General features: G+C 48.8%; 1 protein-coding gene across 4 annotated transcripts in view; it reads right to left on the bottom strand.

Annotated features, from left to right (window-relative positions):
* KATNAL1 (katanin catalytic subunit A1 like 1) overlaps nucleotides 1-15,970 on the bottom strand; it is a 49,982-nt gene extending 34,012 nt beyond the window's left edge. Inside the window, exons 1-2 of one of the 4 annotated variants that reach the window (XM_073341069.2) lie at nucleotides 15,772-15,970; nucleotides 2,272-2,447 (exon numbers count right to left, since the gene is read on the bottom strand). In XM_073341069.2, coding sequence (XP_073197170.1) covers nucleotides 2,272-2,433 — 162 coding nt within the window. In that variant the 5' untranslated portion in view covers nucleotides 2,434-2,447; nucleotides 15,772-15,970. Of the gene's footprint in view, nucleotides 1-2,271; nucleotides 2,448-8,984; nucleotides 9,660-15,247; nucleotides 15,408-15,431; nucleotides 15,451-15,771 lie in introns of those variants that run through there. The other 3 variants (XM_073341096.2, XM_073341088.2, XM_078852599.1) reach the window with 3 other exon arrangements.
* Nucleotides 15,971-17,796: the final 1,826 nt, after the last annotated feature.

Here is a 17,796-nt window from a genome sequence, read left to right on the forward strand (position 1 = left end):
GGAGATGCTGATCGGGGTACCCACCAGCAGGCAGAAGGTGCTGGTGGGAGGGAGAGCCCGTTGATAGGGGGGCTGCCGGTGGGTACTAAGCACCCACAATTTTTTTCCTGTGGGTACTCCAGCCCCGGAGCACCCATGGAGTCGGTGCCTATGTCTTTCACCAACAGAAGTTGGTCCAATAAAAGATATTACTTCAGCCACGTTTTCTTACTGTTATAATGGAAGTCTGACTGTGAAGTTATTCACTTGCATTGTATGTTTGCAACTTCCATTTTCTACTGGTCAGAGACTATAGTAGATAACTAGCACCATTCAAATACATTTTAAGGAATTATCTGTCTCATACTTGTTAATCTACTATCTGTTGACTCCTGGCCTGATCCAACTCCCACTGAAATCAAGGAAATCCTTTTCTTTAATGCACTAAATTAATTTGAATTTGAAATCCAAGTATTAGAAATGTCAAGTTAATGTGGCAGTTTGACAAACCTTAGTAAGTGCCAAGACCTTTCATAGCCCCAATGTAAAGACCTATGAATAGTATGATATTTAGTATTTGTGGGTCAACTTCTAGCAGCGATGGAAAGAGTGAGAACGAATCTGTAGTGCTAATGGGAGGTAAACTGCTCCCAACCTACTGATCTTAGTTAGTGCAGAGGTGGAAGAAGCAGACTGGCATAGCAGTAGAAACAGATAAGCAGCAGACAGTGTGCTGCATGACTTAATGCTATAAGCAGGTGTCGTCTTAGATTCCAAGGCAGATAAATCCAACAGCAAGGAAAACATACAAAAGGGCCGAAATGCATAAATCATGGATTCAATACTTAAACACAATATTAACAACAGATGTGAAATCTTTGAGGGATAATGTCACAGTTTTTAGGCCAAAACATTTGCGTTAGCTCCATAGTGTAACAATATTAGTGTTGGATCCTGCAGTCCATTAACTCACATGAGCTCACATATGTCAGTCTGGGTTTGGATAAATTCTTACAGCGTAAATCTCTTGGATTTCAAATATCACTTTAAAAAAAAAAACAAGTTAACAGGCTACATGTGGAGGTGGGGAGGGGTGGGCAGAAAAACTGCCTATTTTTGTGGAATCTATTAAAATACATGGGACAAATTCTGTCCTTGGATCTGGGCATGCTGGTATCATGGCTTTAGTAGGAGCCCCCTTGCAGGCAACCAAGGATAGAGCTTGATCCAGTGTTATGTGCTGTGCAGGTTTTAAACAAACACATATAATTAGATTGATACTGATGTCAGACACATTTTGGCAAAATATAAGGCACTATTTAAATTAAAGTTGTTGTAGACAAAATGTTCTATGTTAACTTCAGTTCCATTCAAACACACACAAAAAAATCTGTTTATCAAGGCAAAATGGACAAAGTAGGGTGACAATACAGGTTTATGTTTGTACGTGATACTACTGTAAACAGGCAAAAATTAAAATTTAAAATACTTACCTGAGATTATCTCCTTAGTTAAAGTTAAAAAAGAAAAACGTACACAAGACATATTGCCTCCCATTCAAAATAAATTTTATACAATAAGAATCTGTACTATGAATACACTTTGTACACATATCCTCCAAAGATTAATTTGTTGATGTTAGAAAACACTTTTTGTATAACGGAGTGAATCCAGGACGAAGGCTGAAGACAAGCTGATCAGTTTTCAAAATGATTTAAAAGGTCCAATCCTTCCATCACTGCAATCAATAGGAATTTTGCCATTTACTTGAATGTGGCCAGAATAGGTCATTAAAGCTGAAGTGCTTATGTAAGTGCTTAACTTTCAGCCCAGGATTACTCCCACTGACTTCAACAGTACTCCTCATGCAAATAAAGTTGAGCACATGCCCAAGTGATTGTGAGATCACGGCCTAAGAGTACTATCTAAATCTGCAGATAACGTTTTAGATAACTGCAACTATATTGATCTTTTTAATGATACAAGCCCATTTCCTCACATCATAGCTTACTGCATATTAGTTGGATGAAAGATGAGACAGCAAAAGGAAATCATTAACATAATAGTATTTCCAAAATAGGCAGTCACACACAATTAGTCCAGTGAAGACAAGAAAATTGATTCAATTAGAACTAAAGAATCCCTTCTAACTATGTCACAAGAAATATTGCCACATAAATATCCTGAACTTCAATTTAGCCAATATATACTTGGGCTAAATTTTAAAAGCTTGTGCAATGCAGTATTTCTTTCCAAATTTACCACATACAATGCAATACCACTTCATCATACCTGTTGCCATTTGCCCTTAACTGCTGGGTCTCTGATTGATTGACAGTGTCTCTGAATCTGCTGGATGACACCTTGGTAATATACCATAGAGGAGTCGTAGTTCCCAAGAAGCGCATATTCTCTCCCTTTTTTGGCATTATCACAAATCTCAGCCAAATTCATCGTCTCTCACAAACCTAAAACATAACATTTAATCATAAGACGAAAACTCGTACAGGCTATATAATGATTCAGAAAATCATTAGGCAGTTTTTGTTTTGCTATTCCTTGCATGGCTGTTTTACATCCATTTTACCATTTAGATGTACAGATTATTATAGTACCTCCTTATTATACTGATTATTGACAAAAAAACCCACAATTGTCCCAGATGACTGGTAAAGCTTATGTATTTTTCCTCTGCCCTGAGCCTGTTAAATCATTGTATGCCAGTGGACTGCAGCACCCATGCTGATCCCTCTTATCATCAATACTCAGTTTACAGCAAGCTAGGGTGTAAACATAGCGCACAGCAGGCTAGTGCAGGGTAAGTGCCTGTGTGAACCATGCTGCCTTACACTAACAATTCACTAGTATGCTTTAATCCATTCCAGTTTCAAAGCGAGTCAAAGCGCAGTAGGGAACTTTTAGTGCACGGCAACAGGGTCCACATCATAGATGCTTGGTTCATGGCAGGCTAGTGCAGGATACATTTACACTCCATCTCACTGCAAACGAAGTGTTTGTGGACAGAATCAGGCTTTAATTTATGTAACATATATATGCTACCAGCTACCCATGAATCATATATCACATGAGGCTTTACATTTATGATATTATTTGTATTACATGAGTGATTTGAAGATCCAATCAACATTAAGGGCCCACTGGGTTAGGAACTTTCAAAAGACCTCATCTTAACCAGGTTACATTTTAAATATACAAGACAGGGAAAGGACAGGAGAAAGGGAAAGGCCATGCAAGCAGAAGATTGGGAACAGAGGCAGAGTCAAGAATTTACCTCAGCTCTCAACTCCCATATGAATGCGCCTTAACCACGAGACTATCCTTCCTCTCTTTTAAAAATATTTTCTTCTCAGTAGCAGTTGCCCTGAAGATATCTCTAACCCAGTAGTTCCCAGCTACTCTATGTCTAAAGAGCTCAGTTACATTCCATGCACTATAAAGACAAATGTACTTCTGTATACTATCCAATTTCTTTTAATTTGCATATTGTATCTAACAAGGTCTGATGAGGCAAATGTTTGTCAGCTTTTTTGGGTTTTCTTCAAATATGAATTGCAATGCTCATGAAACGTGCCAAATTGACAGCAATAGAAACTCAAGTCTTCTCTGAAATCATAGGACATGACATGGGCAGTGGTGTTGAAAGCTTGGACACACTTTGTCCCAGGAATGTTGCTTTTACTTGAATCATAAAACAAGGTTACTCCCCTGCCACTGGATGTCTTCAAAAAGATTGTCAAAACAGATCTACATCACTGGGGTGAACCCAAAGCTTGGAGCCCTTTGAAAAGTTTCTGAGAACTTGGTGAGATGGAGGCTGGTGTCATCCAGAAATTTTTGGTAGGATTATTAGTACAACCCCTCTGTCTAACTCATTTCCAGACTATCCAACAATTTGTGAGACTTTTCTTGAATAGTAGATAACTCAAAGACCAATGCGTCCACGGTCCTGATGAGCAGGTCTTGGAAGATTTTATATCTTCCATAATACTGATAATGTCCATCATAACATCCTCTGGAGAAACATCAGTCGTATGGAGTATGGCCAACACTCTCTTCCTCAGCTGTGGAATCTGAATCATATCTCAGTGAAGGAGGTTGTACAGGGGTTTGGCAGGTTGGTATACTAAGGGGAAGATTAAAAAGTGACTGCCATTCCTATCCTCCAAGACTATGATCTCCAGGAAGGCCAGTTGGCCCATGGCAGATAAATGTGCAAAATAGCCCTTGGGCAGAAGGTGGGGTTCAAAACCTCAACCGAGAGGGATCTACTGAAATACTCAGTGCCGATGATGAAACCAAGAAAGGTCTAGTTTGAGGCAAAAGGAACTAAATGACCCTAGAATGAACCTCTCATTCTATTCCAATGGCACCAAAGCAACAATAAGGAAACTTCAGCTCCAAATTCTCAGTTCCAAGGGAATCTTTAACGTCACCCTAGCAAGTGGAGCATTGTGGGATTTCTGCTCAGCAAAACAGATAATGAAGCCTGAAATGAAAACTGTAGCCTCTCCAGGACTGAAACTGGGGAGAATAGACAATCTTTCCATCAGAACTAGATAAGATGGACCTACTCCTTAGAACCAAGGAGATGGGCTTCTGATAACAAGAACCTCCTACCTTAGCACCAGACAATTCCACCTTAATTTTCATTGCCAATCGCCTGCCTGATCCTCAGGAACAGGACTGCATGGAGCAATGGTGCCATTGTATTCCTCTTTTCTCCATCTCCTGACACCAAGGAAAGTGGATTTGGTGTGGCATTCGAAGCTACTTTTGGGTTTCTGAGACCCTTTCTTGGAACTGGATATGCCTGAAGACTGGAACTTCTAATGGCTGGAAACCAGTTCTGTATTGGCAGCTCTAAGAGGCCAACTCCCTACCCAATTTCAAGTCTTTGCTTCAAAGCTTGGGGGTACCAGAGCTGTTCAAAGAAAAGGTCATCAGAATTTTTTAACATGGGTAAAATACATTTTTCCCTAACCTTGTTCTCGGATATGGCTGAATTGTTTTGGTTGAAATTTAAAAAAACAGTCTGAACCAAACACCTAGCATATAGAATTTCATCCCGAATGATTTAAGTTTGGCAAGTAATAAGCAGCTAAAAACCAGATCTCATAATGGGAAATATTGGGCCATCTTAAAAGATAGTGCTACCAGCTTTGCCTACACCTGTCCCCTGGTAGTAGCCAATATAATGATGATCCTCCAGAGAAGGCTAAAAAGCCTTTTATACTAGCTGTACTTGATGAGTTGTGAACTGTATGCCACAGAAGAGAAAAATTCTTTCCTGACCCCAGTTAGGGATCAGTTCAGCTTATGTGCCAAAGAATGAAGATTGATATCCCTTGTGACCTGTTTAGCCTAGCGAGTGCAGGACTTTTAACAAGCAAACTTAGGGCCCATCTGTAGCAGCTATATTGACACTAATGTCTGTAAATGGTTCCTCTTCCCAATGTTCCGTGAACTAAGACATTTCTAAGGATGTCTTGACGTGATGGGAAGCTGTTTTACTCTAGTGTAGGAAAGAGCCACATGATGATGAGGGGAAGAGAGGCTGCGAGTAGGTTACAGGGGGTCTGCCAAGCAGGGATGAAGGGCAAAAAGCTGAAGCCGGAGCCCCGCTGTGGCAAGGCTGAGGCCCAAACCTGAGCAAATTAGCTTCCTGGGGCCCCCCGTGGTGTGTGGTCATGGGCAATTGCTCTGCTTGCTACCCCATATTGCCAACCCTGGCTTTTATATGCAGAAAAACAGTTGTGGCAGCACAGGTGGGCTGTGGAGTTTTTAATAGCATGTTCGGGGGCCTCAGAAAGAAAAAAGTTGAGAACCCCATGTAGAACACAGAAATAAAACTAAGCAAAATATATAAAATAAATAAGTGGTCCTCACAATTATGGAAAAAGCAAAATAAACTAAAATCAACTAAACTTGATCATAGAGAAATAACAAAGAAAACAATTCAGAAAACAAAAATCCACCTTCTCCTGAAAAATAAAAGGAAAAAATAAAATAACTATAAATCCTCTACAAACACGAGCTATCGTAAGGCTAATGCAGCACACCCAGGGTCTTTAAAAAATAAGGCTTAATTTTAAGCATGTGGTTACATTTCAATTGACTTCAGGATCTGAGCTTGTGCTTAATTGTGGTCCTCAACAGGGATGCCTTCCTCACTCCAGGCCTAAAAGTACACAAGGGAAGCTCTGAAAAAATTAAGCAACAAGTTGTTTTTTCCTTGCATTTCAGTCTTCAGACTGTAATGAAGTGAAATCCATTTTGAAATGTTACAAGTATATTTGGAGAGGGGACACCAGGTACTAGGCCTGTAGCATCAACACTTGCCTCTCAAAAGAGATTTGTTTCAATTCTTTTGAGGACAAATTTGAATTGCCTGAATTGCGAACAAAAACAGAATCTTAAAAAAATTTCAGAAGTTAATGGTAGTCAAAACTAAAGAAGAAAGCACTAAGCAGTTGATCAATGTTATAATTAGAGATAGCGTGCTATTACGGAATGGAAAAATTAAAATTCTGATGAATTAACCTAACACATTAATGCTTATGTAATAGGGTTTTCTGAAGTACTTGACAAAGAGGAATTACAGATTGCACAGTTTGTGTGTGGGGGGTGTGTGTGTGAGAAAACCTGGATTTGTGCTGGAAATGGCCCACCTTAATTATCATGCACATTGTAGGGAGAGTCGTCACTTTGGATGAACTATTACCAGCAGAAGAGTGAGTTTGTGTGTGTATGGGGGTGGGGGGGTGAGAAAACCTGGATTTGTGCTGGAAATGGCCCACCTTGATTTTCATACACATTGTAAAGAGAGTGGTCACTTTGGATGGGCTATTACCAGCAGGAGAGTGGGGTGGGAGGAGGTACTGTTTCATGGTCTCTGTGTATATAATGTCTTCTGCAGTTTCCACAGTATGCATCCGATGAAGTGAGCTGTAGCTCACGAAAGCTTATGCTCAAATAAATTGGTTAGTCTCTAAGGTGCCACAAGTACTCCTTTTCTTTTTGCGAATACAGACTAACACGGCTGTTACTCTGAAACCTACAGATTGCTATGTTATTTCTTGACGGGACTGCCAGTTTTAGTCCCTCCTTCAAATCTCAAAGTTGTTTCCGGTACAACCTTCAATAAAGGATTTTAACTGACTTTAGGCTAAATCAAGCAGATCCTTAAGCTCATTAGTAACTTAAGGCATATGAGTGGTTCCCCCTAAATTAATGTTAAGTTACTCTCATACGTGTTTGTAAACCGGGGCCACAAAGATCAGAATGTATACTACTACTTTAATTTAGGCCTCAGTACTTTTCCCTGTTTAAACTATACTTCTGTAGGAATCAAACTAATTGTCTTCTTATGATTATGAACAAGCTAAAGATATTTATCTACTCAGATAATAATGGTTTAAACCAGCGGTTCTCAAACTATGGGTCAGGACCCCAGAGTGGGTCGTGATCCCATTTTAATGGAGTCGTCAGAATTGGCTTAGACTTGCTGGGCCCAGGGCCAAAATCCGAGGGCTTCAGCCCTGGACAGCAGGGCTCAGGTTGCAGGCCCCCTGCCTCAGGCTGAAGCCCTTGGGCTTTGGCTTTGACTCCCCCCATCCAGGGCACTGGTGCTTGGCCTTTCGCCCTCTGACGCAGGACAGCGGGACTAGGGCAGGCTCAGGCTTCTGTCCCCCTCACCACCTGGGGCTGTGTAATAAATTTTTGTTTTCAGAAGGGGGATGCCGTGCAATTAAGTTTGAGAACCCCTGGTTTAGACAAGTAGACACCAGAGACAAGTTCTCTATTATTGGTGTAGCAGGTTTCAAATCTTTCGATATCTCAACTTTTAAAAAGGTGACTCTTTTGAGTGACAATTAGTTATGTTGAAGATGACCTCATATTTGTATAATCAAATTGACCTGCATATACAAGGCCTGTTATTGATCCACCTTGCCCTAACTTCTGCCCACTTGTCTTCCCAGCCTTAGATTGTGCATTCCTTGGAGTACCTGCCATTCCTTCTTGAATGTTTGGAAATGGCATGCATTGTTTGCACTACTATGAACAAATATTACTTTAAATAATAAGAAGCAATGCAATGTCATTGATTGAAAATATAAATTTGAGGGGATGAGAAAAGATTAAACAGATACTTAGAATATTTCTTAAATTTGAATCCCAGTGTAATTTCGGTCTTTTTATCTCAGAAACTTCAGTGAATTTGTATCTTATTTGTATTTGTATCTTCTGAAGAAATTATGGTTCTTGTTACTGCAAGATGTATATTTTTGAAATGATAAACCATTGTTAATAATGGATGGATCTACATTGAAATGTTTATCCCACAGCATGAAATGTAAAATAAGTTAGGGCTTGGCTACACTTGCGAGTTACAGCACATTAAAGGAGCCCCAGGCGCACTAGCTCACTACCCGTCCACACTGGCAAGGCACGTAGAGTGCTCTGACTTCACGGCTAAAGCGCTCCTGGTACTCCACCTCGGTGAGTGGAATAACGTTTTGTGCACCCCTGCTGGAGCGCCGCAGTGCGAGTGTGGACGCCCTGGTCTGTTAGTGTGCTCTGATCAGCCTCCAGAAGTGTCCCACAATGCCTGTTCTAGCCACTCTGGTCATCACTTTGAACTCTACTGCCCTGCCCTGAGATGACCAACCATCAAACCTGCCCTTTAAATTCTCTGGGAATTTTGAAAATACCCTTCCTGTTTGCCCAGCCAGGTGTGGAGTGCTCTCAGCGAATCTTTCCAGGTGACCATGACTCAACGTGCCAGGCAATCCCCAGTATGGAGCAATGTCGAGGTGCTGGACCTCATCAATGGCTGGGGGGAGGAAGCTGTCCAGTCCCAGCTGCGCTCCAGCCATAGGAATTATGATACCTTTGGGCAGATATCAAGGGACATGATGGAAAGGGGCCATGACTGGGATGCACTGCAGTGCAGGAATAAAGTGAAGGAGCTGTGGAATGCCTACCGCAAACCCCCCAAGGCAAACAGCCGCTCCGGTGCTGCCCCTGCAACCTGCTGTTTCTACAAAGAGCTGGACGTGATACTTGGGGGCGACCCCATCTCCACTCAGAGTACCACCATGGACACTTCAGAGCCCAGTCCAACAAGGCAGGAGGAGGCGCAGCAAAGCGGGAGCGAGGGTGCTGAGATGGAGAAAAACACCCCAGAATCCTTAGATGCATGCAGCCAGGAGCTGTTCTCAAGCCAGGAGGAAGGTAGCCAGTCGTGGGGGCCGGTGCTTGGGGAAGGACAAACATCTGAGGAAATTCCCAGTAAGCGGCTTTTATTTTGGGAAGGAAGTTATTCGGTGGAGGCTCTTGGGGTGAGGATGGTTAGGGCTGCATGCATGCCTAAGATGCGAAATAGGTCATTGATGTGCTCTCTCACATCGTGGTAATTGGTCTCAGTGATCTCTTCAGAGGTCTCATCCAGAAATTGGGCAATGCGCTTGCGCAGGTTTCTCGGGAGAGCCACTGTGTTCCTGGTCCCAGTAAGGCTAACTTGTCTGCGACACTGTGCCATGAGGGGACCATTGCTGCACACAGGCAGGCTGCATATGGGCCAGGGTGGAATCCGCATTGCAGTAGAAGACCCTCCCTTGCTTCCCAGGTCACCCTCAGCAGCAAGATTTCTTCAGGATGAACTCCTGTGGAAAATGTGGGGACAGTGTTCAGTATAGGGGCCCCCTGCCGCTGTTGACTCTCCCCAAGACACAGAAACCCAGAGGACAGTTCAGCCATGAAACAATCAGTCAAGCTTGACCCTGTGCTTACTCACCATTTTGGGGATCCTGTAGGTTATGTGCGCTCGCATTGGGACGGGCAAATTATGCTATTGTGTAGACTGGGCTTGCCCTGAAGTACAGGGGAATCATTGCTCTGTCTGGTATGAACAGAGGTATGGCTGCCTCTGTTAAGTGTTGCATTTTGCCTTTACAAATGCAACTTTGAGATCTCAGCCATCCATGTTATCACTGGCCGAAAGACTCCAAAGAATCAGAAAGAGGCCACGTAGAAGCAAGGAAGACATGTTGCATGAAGTAATGCAGCATTCAAGTAATGAAAATCGAAAAGTGTAGGAGTGGCAGGACAGCAAAAGGAGGATCCGCCAGCAGAATGAGGATCGCTAGCACAAAAGTGCGGTGCTCCAGCAGCAAAGCACAGATTGGCTGATAAGCATAATGGAGCACCAAGCAGACTCAATCCAGGTGCTCGTAGCCATGCAGGCGAAGCACTACCATGCCCGACCCCCCCTGCAGCCCTTGTCCCAAAACTCTTTCCCTTGTGCCCCCATGTCACCTCCAACCCACTTTCCCCAGCATCCAGGTTCTTACAGCCACCAGCTGCCTCCAACACCTGTAGCTTCACAACCCAGCCCTGAAAACTATGACCCTTACCCACTGCACTCAACCCCCATCACCATGCAGTACAGCCATCCTGAAGTGCAGCACTCATTGCACAGCACTCCAGACAGGAAGGCTGAGTATAACAGGACATAAGCAAATCTGTGATTGTACCATTCCCCACCCCACCTCGTTGCCCTTTCTGTTTCCCAAGCAGTTGTGTTTCTTTTCAATGAATTATTTTCTTTTCAATAAATGGATTTTTTGGCTTTGAAAACGTTCTTTATTATTGCATAAAGTAAAAGATACCTTAGTCTAGGAAAGAAACAGGCACTGCAAGTCAGCATAGCAAACACGGATTCCTACTAACATTGGAACCACTGCACTTCACTCCCAGGCAGGGCACCAGACATTACTGGTGGTTTTCAGCCTCAAATTGCTCCCTCAAGGCATCCCTAATCCTTGCAGCCCTGCGCTGGGCCCCTCTAATAGCCCTGCTCTCTGGCTGTTCAAATTCAGCCTCTAGGTATTGAACCTATGAGTTCCATGTCTGAGTGAATCATTCACCCTTCCCTTCACAAATGTTATGGAGGGTACAGCACTCGGATATAACCGCGGGGATGCTGTCATCAGCCAGGTCCAGCTTCCCACACAGAGAGCACCAGGGGCCCTTTAAATGCCAAAAGCACACTCCACAGTCATTCTGCACAGGCTCAGCCTCTTGTTGAACCACTCCTTGCTGCTGTCAAGGCTCCCTGTATAGGGTTTCATGAGCCACTGCATTAAAGGTTAAGTGGGGTCTCCAAGGATCACAGTGTGCATTTTGACTTCCCCTACAGTGATCTTCTGGTCTGGGAAAAAAGTCCCAGCTTGCAGCCTCCTGAACAGGCCGGTGCTCTGAAAGATGTGTGTGTCATGCACCTTTCCGGGCCAGCCTGCGTTAATGTCAATGAAACACCCACGGTGATCCACAAGTGCCTGGAGAACCATAGAGAAATACCCCTTCCGATTAACGTACTCTGAAGCTACGTGGGCTGGTGCCAGAATTGGAATGTGTGTGCCATCTATCGCTCCTCCGCAGTTAGGGAAACCCATTTGTGCAAAGCCAACCACAATGTCATGCACGTTACCCAGAGTCATGGTTCTTCTGAGCAGGATGCGATTAATGGCCCTGCAAACTTGCATCAACACGATTCCAATGGTCGACTTTCCCATTCCAAACTGGTTAGCAACCAATCGGTAGCTGTCTGGAGTTGCCAGCTTCCAGATTGCAATAGCCACCGGCTTCTCCACCATCAGGGCAGCTTCAATCTCATGTCCTTGTGCCGTAGGGTGGGGGCAAGCTCCTCACACAGTCCCATGAGAGTGGCTTTTCTCATCCGAAAATTCTACAGCCACTGCTCATCATCCCAGACTTGCATGACAATGTGATCCCACCACTCAGTACTCGTTTCCCGAGCCCAAAACCAGCATTCCGTGGTGAGCATGTCCATGAATGCCACAAGCAAACTCATGTCATATGCGTTACTCGAGTCGATATAATCATCGGAGTCCTCACTGTCACTTTGGATCATAAGGAATAACTTGACTGCCAAATGTGACATGCTGGCAAGACTCATCAGCATACTCCTCAGCAGTTCGGGCTCCATTCCCGCAGACCAAAAGAGAAGACAGAGCGCGCAGTACAAAAAACGTTGAAAGATGGCACCAAATGTGGACAGAAGCACAGGGATCGCTGGGATGCGAACTGATGCATCACAGGGCGTTGGGATAGGACCCAGAATGCCCTGCACCCTCCGCCCCCTTCCCACAAGCCACAGCCCCAGAATGGGAAGAGGTGCTCTGTGGGATAGCTGCCCATCATGCACCGCTCCCAATGCTGCTGCAAGTTCCGCAAATATGGCCACGCCAGTGCGCTTGCAGCTGTCAGTGTGGACAGACTGCAGCGCTTTCCCTACTGCCCTCTCCGAAGGTGGGTTTAACTCAAAGCGCTCTACATCTGCAAGTGTAGCCATACCCTCAGTGCTCAGACACTAAAATTTAAACTATACATCCAGGGTCAAAATCTTTCTTGCCATACTCTCATTTAAGTATTTCAATTGACTTCAGTGGGACTATGGGTATGAGTAAAGCAAGCAGCATTTGGTTCCCAGTCTTAGAAAGTCTGACTTGAATATGCCTAGCATATATATTTTCTAGCAGCTGATTATAAATAACTTTACTGATGCCAAAAGTTCCAGGTAGAATGAGTTTGTCCTGTGACTGTAAATAAACATCAAGTAGCAAGAATCCTAACTTTTCATTTGCTTTCAATGGAACATTAACTACCAAGAGCAGCACAGCTGAGAAAATACAGAGGCAAAAGATACCAGCCTTTACCCCCTTTTCATTCACTTTTCTGCCTTTTTTCATGCTGCCCATTATACCTGCAACACCTTCCCTGTTCTGGTCTACCAAGGCACTACCCTCGCCTCATTTAAGTTGCGCTCAAAAAAAAAAAAAATCTCACTTTTCCTGCAATGTCTACAATAAATGAGTCCGTTATTTTCATTGGTTTTAATGTGACCTGTTTTATTTTCCCATTAAAAAAGAAAAGCACTAAGATGTGTACATCTCATAGCAAATAGCTGCATTATGCTTTTGCTGTAACCCTCATTCTCCCTTACACTATCTCCCTCCCTACTGCTGTAATCCTTACTGATGGTGTTATGTCTAAAGCTATGTTTACACCACAGGCAGGGGGTATAATAGGCCTTCCCTGGCACAGCCACTGCCACAGGACGCCATTTGAGAGTTTTAACTTATTATGCGTCACGCAGGTTCCGGGGCAACTGAGGAGGCTATATCTGCTATTCAGCTTCCCGTAATCAGTAATCTCCCTGGACTCCAGAGAGATTACTGATGAACCCAGGAAGCTGAGTAGCAGATACCGCCTCCTCAGCCACCCTGGAACCTGCATGGTGCATATAAAGAGCTTCCCATTCTTCCGCTGGATGGCTGGGGGAGGTGTGCTGCCTCTCTCATTCTCCTGCCGGTGCAGAGGTGGCTCAGGCCAGCATGGCCAGGGGTGGCTTGGGCTGCTGGGGACCAGGGCTCGGGTAGGGCGCTGGGGCTCCTCCAGAGATTGGGGTGGGGGCTTAGGGTTCTGATGGGCCCTGGGCTTCTCCAGACGCAGGAGGGGTGGTCTGGGTGGCTCAGGACTCTGCTGCATGGGGCGGGGCCAGGGGGCTAGCCTCCCCGAAAGGGGTGTCCACCTTCCGCCCATGGTCTACACTACAGCCTATGTCAGCAAAATTTATATCACCCTGGGGTGTGAATATTCCACACCCCGAGCGACATAAGTGACACCGACATAAGCACTCATGTGCACAGTGCTCTGTCAGTGGGAGAGTTTTTCCTGCCGACATAGCTTATGCTGCTCACGGAGGTGGGTTTTTTATGCCAACAGGAATGCTCTCACCAGCTGTGCCACTGCAGCGCTGTACGTATAGACATGGCCTAAGAGTGGGTTGCCAAGGGCTTGTCTAAAGTTGAAATGCTACAGCACGTTAGTGTAGAAACTACCTATACCAATGGGAGAGGTTCTCCCATCAGCATAGGTAATGCACCTCCCCAAGAGGTGATAGCTAGGTCAACAGAAGAATTCTTCCAACAACCTAGTGCTGTCTACATGGGACTTCGGTCAGCTTCACTACATTGCTCTGCGGTATGGATTTTTCACACCAATGAGTAACATAGCTGAGTCAATCTAAGTTTCTAGTGTAGACCAGCACCAACTCTTCTGGGTAGGGACAGCATTTTTCCTCTTCTCTGAAGGATGTATCACACATTTGGGTACTATAAAATAAATAAGTTGAAAATATTTAACTTTTCCCAACTGAGCAGCATACTAAATGTATTGACTGCATTTACAGCAAGAGATAGCAATTTTTCAAATGTAATTAAATTATAAATGTTTACAATTTGTGAATATCTTAGGAATGGTTGGGAAAGAAATCACTAGACTGCTAAATCATATGCTAATTCACCAATCAATCCTTCCTCTTTGGACACTTTAGAAACCACTCACAGGGGCTCAAGTAAAATCTCAGTGCATCTGCTACAACTAGAGTAAAATGCACAAAATATGGTGTGTCTAGGATAGGAAATGTTTTTTCCTCCCCCACTAGAAACAAATGTCCATCATTTTAAAAGTAGAGGACACAAGCCACCGAAGAATAGACTGTAAGGAAAAATCCTGCACTAGTCCCTACAGGATGAAGCATGACCTAACATTTTGTTCCATCTCCAATTACTATATTGAACACAGACTTTTGTATGCTAAATCTCTTCGGAGCAGAAACTTTGTTTTCTGTCTTTTCTAAAGGGACAAGCTGCAGAACACGCTAAATCTGCAACCTCGGGAGAGGAGGCTGTGGAATCAGGATGGAAGAGCTGAGCATTTCAAAGACAAAAGGAACTATGAAAAAATAAAACTGGCTGTGTGCATGCGTAGAGCGGCTAACGCAACAGGGTCAGTGTTTGAGAGGTGCATTAGAATTGCACAACATACAATAAATCATTTGTTGGATGACACTCCAGAGCCCTCACTCCCTCCTTACACACCTCCTTCATTCCCCCATGTCCCCTCACACAGCACTCATCCCCACCCCCTTACACACCCACTTCTCCATCCTCAATGTACAGCACTCAGCCCCCCCTTAGACCCCCACCTACCTAACCATCCTCACTATGCAGCTCTCAGCCTCCCCACCCCCACTTCTCCATCCTCGTTATGCAGCACTCAGCCCGCCCCTGCCAGCTCCCCAGCACTCCCCCTCCAGCCCCCACGCACAACGCGCCCCCTCCCCCAGCCCCGGCGAGGGGAGCGTTTCCCAGCCCCCTGCCTGGTTCTGGGGCGCTGGTCTGTCCGCTCGCAGGGCCCCGCCCGAGATGCGGAGGCCCCACCATCCCGCGACAGACGGTGGGGCGGGGGAGCAGCCTCAGCACCGTTATACCGCCCCCGTCTGCGGCAGCGGCCCCAAGCAGGGGCCCAGCCGGCGCTGTCGCAGGCCCCGGTGCCGCACCCACCTCCGGGCCCCCAACAAATCACCCCCGACCCCCGCAAAGGCTCAGATGCCGGGGCAAAGCCAGGCTGTGCCCCCCACCCGGCTACACGCAGCGCGCTGGGCTCTGTAGTCCGCTCCCGCCCGCGCCTCTACTGGGCGTCACAGAACGCGTGAGCCCAAGAACTACGTCGCCCATCCTGCTTCGCGGCAGAGGCTCCGCACCTCCCTCCCCCTGCGGCCGGCAGGACAGAGGAACGTTCAGTCGCCCAACGCCGCTCGCGCCGCGGCCCCTCTCGGGGTTTGTTTCGCGTCCCCGCCCCAGCAGCCGCGATAGGCGCCGCCCAGTCAGACCCTGCCCTCACCTGGTGGAGCCACCTGCACCTCTGCCCTTGGGTGCGTGCCCGCGTGCGGGGGGGGGAGGCGCAGCCTGCCGGCTCCGTTAGCCCCTGGCCTGCGAGCTGCGGCGGCGGCTCGTTGCCATGGAGGCGAGGGGCGACGCCCGGCCCTGGTGTCTGGGTAGCCCGCTGCTCCGCCTCCCCCCCGCCCAGAGAGAGGCTGGGGGCGGGCTGGCCTCCCTGTGGGGTGGGTGAAACCCAGACCCCTTCCCCTTCCTCCACCACACCCGGGCGGGGGGGGGCAGCCCGCACAGACCCCCCCACCTCCGCCCGCCACACCCACGGGGCAGCGTTACCCGCCCCCACAGACCCTCCCCCACCTCCGCCCGCCACACCCACGGGGCAGCGTTACCCGCCCCCACAGACCCCCCCCACCTCCGCCCGCCACACCCACGGGGCAGCGTTACCCGCCCCCACAGACCCTCCCCCACCTCCGCTCGCCACACCCACGGGGCAGCGTTACCCGCCCCCACAGACCCCCCCCACCTCCGCCCGCCACACCCGGGGGAGCAGCGTAACCCGCCCCCACAGACCCTCCCCCACCTCCGCCCGCCACACCCGGGGAGCAGCGTTACCCGCCCCCACAGACCCCCCCCCACCTCCGCCCGCCACACCCGGGGAGCAGCGTTACCCGCCCCCACAGACCCCCCCCACCTCCGCCCGCCACACCCGGGGAGCAGCGTTACCCGCCCCCACAGACCCCCCCCACCTCCGCCCGCCACACCCGGGGGAGCAGCGTTACCCGTCCTCACAGACCCCCCCCAACCTCCGCCCACCACACCCATGGGGCAGCGTTACCCGCCCCCACAGACCCCCCCCACCTCCGCCCGCCACACCCGGGGAGCAGCCTTACCCGCCCCCACAGACCTTCCCTCACCTCCGCCCGCCACACCCGGGGAGCAGCCTTACCCGCCCCCACAGACCCCCCCACCTCCGCCCGCCACACCCACGGGGCAGCGTTACCCGACCCCACAGACCCCCACCACCTCCGCCCGCCACACCCGGGGGAGCAGCGTTACCCGCCCCCACAGACCCCCCCCACCTCCGCCCGCCACACCCGGGGAGCAGCCTTACCCGCCCCCACAGACCCCCCCACCTCCGCCCACCACACCCACGGGGCAGCGTTACCCGCCCCCACAGACCCCCGCCCGCCACACCCGGGGGAGCAGCGTTACCCGCCCCCACAGACCCTCCCCCACCTCCGCCCGCCACACCCGGGGAGCAGCCTTACCTGCCCCCACAGACCCCCCCACCTCCGCCCGCCACACCCACGGGGCAGCGTTACCCGACCCCACAGACCCCCGCCACCTCCGCCCGCCACACCCGGGGGAGCAGCGTTACCCGCCCCCACAGACCCTCCCCCACCTCCGCCCGCCACACCCGGGGAGCAGCCTTACCCGCCCCCACAGACCCTCCCTCACCTCCGCCCACCACACCCACGGGGCAGCGTTCCCTGCCCCCACAGACCCCCGCCACACCCGGGGGAGCAGCGTTACCCGCCCCCACAGACCCCCCCACACCTCCGCCCGCCACACCCGGGGGAGCAGCGTTACCCGCCCCCACAGACCCCCCCACCTCCGCCCGCCACACCCGGGGGAGCAGCGTTACCCGCCCCCACAGACCCTCCCCCACCTCCGCCCGCCACACCCGGGGAGCAGCCTTACCCGCCCCCACAGACCCCCGCCACACCCGGGGAGCAGCGTTACCTGCCCCCACAGACCCTCCCTCACCTCCGCCTGCCACACCCGGGGAGCAGCCTTACCCGCCCCCACAGACCCCCCCCCCACCTCCGCCCGCCACACCCGGGGAGCAGCCTTACCCGCCCCCACAGACCCCCCCCCACCTCCGCCCGCCACACCCGGGGAGCAGCCTTACCCGCCCCCACAGACCCCCCCCACCTCCGCCCGCCACACCCGGGGGAGCAGCGTTACCCGCCCCCACAGACCCCCACCCACCACACCCACGTGACAGTGTTACCCGCCCTGACAGACC

The sequence above is a fragment of the Lepidochelys kempii genome, chromosome 1 (genome assembly GCF_965140285.1).
Source record: "Lepidochelys kempii isolate rLepKem1 chromosome 1, rLepKem1.hap1, whole genome shotgun sequence".
Taxonomy (NCBI): domain Eukaryota; kingdom Metazoa; phylum Chordata; order Testudines; family Cheloniidae; genus Lepidochelys; species Lepidochelys kempii.